The sequence below is a fragment of the Marmota marmota genome, unplaced genomic scaffold, assembly GCF_001458135.2.
Source record: "Marmota marmota marmota unplaced genomic scaffold, marMar, whole genome shotgun sequence".
NCBI classification, from domain to species: Eukaryota; Metazoa; Chordata; class Mammalia; order Rodentia; family Sciuridae; genus Marmota; species Marmota marmota.
Window position 1 is genome coordinate 5,154,191 of NW_026000108.1, and position 5,188 is coordinate 5,159,378.

General features: G+C 55.1%; 1 protein-coding gene across 1 annotated transcript in view; it reads left to right on the forward strand.

Annotated features, from left to right (window-relative positions):
• Positions 1-2,227, forward strand: part of Evc2 (EvC ciliary complex subunit 2) — a 90,252-nt gene extending 88,025 nt beyond the window's left edge. Inside the window, 1 exon segment of the mRNA XM_015481940.2 lies at positions 1,631-2,227. Coding sequence (XP_015337426.1) covers positions 1,631-1,895 — 265 coding nt within the window. The 3' untranslated portion in view covers positions 1,896-2,227.
• The last annotated feature ends 2,961 nt before the right edge of the window (positions 2,228-5,188 follow it).

Consider the following 5,188-nt stretch of genomic DNA (forward strand, 5'->3'; position numbering starts at 1 on the left):
TTTTTTTTTTAGGGTTATGTTCTCATTGTCCATTGAGATTCTTTTTTTTTTTTTAATTTTTTTTTATTGGTTGTTCAAAACATTATAAAGCTCTTGACATATCATATTTCATACATTTTTAATTACTGTATTTATTTTAGTTAATAGCTATTTTAAGGGCTATAATTAGAAAAGGAATAATTCCTTGTAGCTGTTCAGACATTATTATTCCCAAAGCCCTTTCACTTCTCATTGCATTGAACCTTCCAGAAAATGAGGATGATAGACCTGAAGTCCAGAGACCCCAAGACCCAGTACCTGGTGGCCATGGGACGTGGACCGTAACTGTCCCTGCGTTTGCCTAACGCTCCAGGCCTGTGCGTGCTCTGTGTGCCCAAGGCCTGCATCTCTGGCCTGTGACTTTTGCACACCTGGAGATCAGAGGGATGGGAGGGGCACAGTGGGTTAGATGTGACCACCTGTTGACCAAGAGTCTCCTGGATTCCATCTACGAGGGATTTAGGGAAGTCACATCAGGCGAGCTCATCAGGGCTTAAAAAGTGGCAGGCGCCCTGTGCTCGGGGAGCAGTGACTGTCCAGGGGGAGGGTCTGCCGAGCCCCCTGCCTCCATCGTTCCAGAGCTCAGGTGGAGGTGCTGAGCCCGTCACTGATGGTCCATGGTAACAGCTTGGGGCTGTCTGTGATGGGGGTCTCAGAAAGTCGTCCCAAAGAACTTAGGCCAGGAGGTTGGTCGGGAGAAGCCACTCTAAGTCCAGATTGAAGCTGTGTGACTAGCGTGTTCCCCTGGGAGTGCTTCTGGGCTGCACTGACCGGTGTGCAGCAGGTAACATGAGGGGCGATGGTCACAGCACCTGGCGCACTGTGGTAGCCTTCGCCCCGCCCAGAGGCACCAGGATCTACGGTGAGAAGGGACGTAGGATATGAGCCAGAGCCACCTGGGAGTCCTCGCTCAGGGGACAGAGGTGGAACTGAATCTGTCCCAACCCTTCAGATGGTCCAGCACCCCACTGGCCAGTGACGTCCCCTGCAGACCCAGGTTGTGGCCTTGTCCTGCAGTGCTTGGGCAGAGAGCACCAGTGGTTCTCAGGCCCCAAGGGCTCTCAGCAGTAGCCACGGCATTCTCAAGAGCAGCTGGGGATTCAGGGATGGCTTGGGCAGATTGCTGCAGTCCTGTCCCAGGACCCTCCCTAAGTGTGCTACCCTCTGCTGACGTCTGCCCGGCCTGGAACTTTTGCTTAGTACCCAGTTTCCTCAGCTGGTTTACAGTGAGGCCCAGGGTCTCCTTGTAAATGTCTGAGAGTCGGCGGGAGGGGGGTGGGGGGGGGGTGGGGGGGGTTGGGAGCCTTCCTGGGGCCCTGCCAATCTCCATGGTGTGAACTCCCCGCCCGGCTGAGCCCAAGCTGACAATGTCATGACATCGAGCCCACAAGTCTTCTGAGAACTTGAGTCACAGGCCAGTACGGCTGGAGTGCTGCCACAGGCCTCCACTGACTTCAGGGGCACTCTGGTGCCCAAAGGTGGGAAGGGTCTTCAAATGGCACGTGGCTGGGATTCTCCTGGAGAACTCAGAACTCTCAGGAAGGTCAGAGTGAGTCCCACATGTCAGCTCAACCTTCTGTTCTCTCCTTAGCATATTAAAGAAGACGTATGTCCCCATCAGGGAGAGGATGGCGTTCTGCGGAGAAGGCTGGCCGCACCTGTCCTTGGAGACCATTGGCGAACCGGCCCCTGTCCCCATCCTAGGTGCGGAAGCCCTCGACGTGTTAAACACAGGCGAAAAGCTCTTCATATTCAGAAACCCCAAGGACCCGGACATCTCTCTGCACATCCCTCCCAGGAGGAAGAAGAACTTCCTGAACGCCAAGAAGGCCAGCAGGGCCCTGGGCTTGGACTAGGGGAGGCCCATGTGTGCTGCTGTCTAATGCTTAGCGTGCAGCGTATCCGTTCCCACGCAGAAGACACGGGTCCCCTGCACACCCTGGCCTCAGTGACGATTCAGCGTGGTCTCATGGGTTTCCATTTGGCCTGCTCTCTTCCGCACCATGAGGATGTGGACACTCCTTTCTTTTGGTCCCGAGTCACCAGGGACCTGGAGGACACTCTGCCCCAGCTCGCACCTCTGTGCCCGGCTGTGTGAGGACGGGCCTCGCTGTTCTCCTATTTTGTGTTTGCTACATATTCTGGTTTTATAAAGGGAACTTTTGAAAATAAATATATTTTACACAGAGCTCTCCACTTGCCTTACGTGGGGCCCTTGTTCCTGATTCTGTTCCTGATTCCCCATCGTGATGTCCAGCAAAGGGCTTTGCCCTGTCCCTTGAGCTGCCAGAAAACACGCCGGCCCCTGGGGAATGCCATCGCCTGTTCACATCTCAGTGGTCTTTCCAGTTGTACAAGGTGAAGAGATTCAGAAACCAGAGGGAAGTGATTTTTAAATCTTGAAGCAGAATCAGCTAATAAGCTGCTCAACGTGCTCTTTGGACCCAAAGAGCCCTTCCCCTGGGCCTCGGTCAGGGGACACCCGCAGGGCTCCCTGCATCAGGTCTTAGGAGGACATGGTGCCTTGGTGTGTCCTCTCACAGCCATGGCCCTGGCCAGTGACGTCTGCTCAGGGCTGGCCAGGTCACTGTAGGAGGAGTACAACACAAAGGGTCTTTGCTGAGGGTGGAGGTGACCAGGCAGGATCCTGTCACCAGCGAGGGGAGGAAAGGGATCACGGATGACATGTCTCTTTCTTGACAGCTGCTGCCAGAACCTTCCAGCTTCAGTCACCACTAATACCCAGCAAGGCGGGTAGCGCCATTCCCGTCTCACAGCCAGGAAGCTGGGACTCCGGGAGCACGGGTGACTTGCCCTCAGTCACTCTGCCCCGGTGGAACCTGGGCCTCCTGACTTTGGAGCCCTCGTCTGCCACAGACGCCCCCTTTCTACTGACATCCTGGAGGCAGCTCCCCATCCGCACGCGGCAGCCCCTTTCTTTGTCTCCTGTCCAAGACCTCCAGCTGCCTGCTGCCTGCCCGCCCTCCACGAGTGGCCCCCAGGACCTTCCCAGCTGTGGGGTGGGAAGCTCCTCCTCCAGGGGCCACTACGGAGCCATGGAACATCCGTGGACCCAGATTCCCCACCTGCTTGACAGAGTCAGTGGGTGGACCCTGCACTGGGCCCGGCACGGGGAGCGTGGCACAGCCGCTGGCATTGCTTGGTCTTGGAAAGGTTTCAAACAGGAGAGCACAATGGAATTTGCACTTTGGGAAGGTCACTCGGGAGACCCTGAGGAGGGTAGGTGGACCGGAGGTGGAAACCGTGAGCTGGACCTCTAGTCGATTTCTGTCCTCGGATGGGTGGGCAGCTGCAGGGGAGGGGAGCAGGTGGGCTCCATGCTGCTCGGGTGACCCGTGTTCTGACCCTCAGGCACCCTCTGGAGGTGTGACTGGATGGGGCTCAAGCTGCAAAATGCCTGGCCCATGGCCACCTGTGGGCAGCAGCCACCATTTCTGCCCAGCCCAATGGCATTTGTCCTCTGCCCACTTCACAGCACCATGTCCAGGGAACGGCCCTGTGGGGACTCCTGACCCCCAGAGATGGACACCCACTGCTCCTCGGCTTCCTCACGGGGTGTGAGGCCGTGGTCATCATCCTCTGGGGACGAGTGGCTTCCACCCGGCCTGCCATGCTGCTCTCCGCCCCTCCACTTCGTCTGGCCCCCTGCCTCCTCCCTTCCTGCTTCCTCTCACATCAGTTCAGGTCTTCATGACTGAATCCCTTATTGGCACATTTTCTCTACCCCCTTTCTTTGGCGTCTGCCTTAGTATTCAGTGCGGATCTTTAACTCACTCCCTACCATCAGGGGCATTGAACCCCTTCAGACAGCGTGGGAACAGTTTTGTCCGTTTCCCCATCTGCTCTTGCTGTAGTTTGGGTCTTAAGTGTCCCTAAATGACCTTGTACTAAAGTCTTGTTCCCAGCTTCGTGCCGTTGGGAGGCAGGGTGTTAAAGAGGCGGGGCCCTTAAGAGGCGGGGCCTAGGGGAAGTCAGTCATCGGTATGCTCTTGAAGCTGATTGTGGACCTGGTCCCTTCCTTTCTACTCTTAATTCTGGCCACATAGTGGTTTTGCTCTACCACAGCTCCCACCATAAGGTGCTTCCTCCCCATAGGCCTAAAAGCAACAGGGCCAGCTGATCAGGGACTGGAACCTCCACCAGTGTGAGTTGAATAAGCCCTCATGCTTTATAAGTGGGCTCCCTCAGGTATGTTGTTACAGCAGCAGAAAGCTGATGTGATTCTTTTTGCCGTTTCTGCTATAACTCCCACATATTCTGGTGTTGTTTTACTTTCAGTATTCAGTTATCTTTTTAAAATATTTTTTTAGTTGTAGATGGACATGATACCTTTATTTTGTTTGTTTATATGGGGTGCTGAGGATCCAACCCAGGGCCTCACACGTGCTGGGCAAGTGCTCTACCACTGAGCCACAACCCCAGCCTCCTTCAGTTATCTTTTAAAGAGGTTAAAAATGGGATAAAATCTTAGGTTTATGAAATATTTGGAATATATGAAGTCCTTCTTTAGTGCAGAGTCATATTTCCACCCGTTTATATTTAGTCTCTGTCTCCAGTTCCTGTTGCTGGAGAGATCTTGGCATTTCCTGGGTGTCTCTTGCTAGGAGTGTCTTCTGTTTCCAAAATGGGCTCCTTTCAGTCACACCTGATTAACTGATGTAGGGCGGGGCCCTAGATAGCTTCTGGGTGGGGCTGTTGCCAGAAAGACCAAGAGATTAGGAGGCTGGGCCTTCACCTTCTGAGGGCCCTGGACACAGCACCAGGCAGTGGGGCCCCCTGGAGATGGAGTTTGACAGAGACTTGGAACAAGGAGCTTCAGGGAGCTATGGGGCTGCTGGAGGCGGTGGCCTCTGAGAGGCTTTGGAAGGTCTGCATGTCCCCGCCCCATCCCGTGCCCCTGCCCTTGTCCATCTGGCCGTTCCAAGTTTTATCCTTTGGAATCAGCCATTGCGTGAGGATGGTCTTCCTCGGTGCTGCGAGCTGTCCAGCCGGTCAGTCAGAAGGGTGGAGGGTGCAGGGCCTGCAGCAGGCCGGGATGGCTCCCCCTGGGTCTGAGCCATGCCGCTGTCGCAACCCATCGTGTGAGGCAGCTTTCTGTCACTGACCGAGACACTGGCAAGGTCAACTT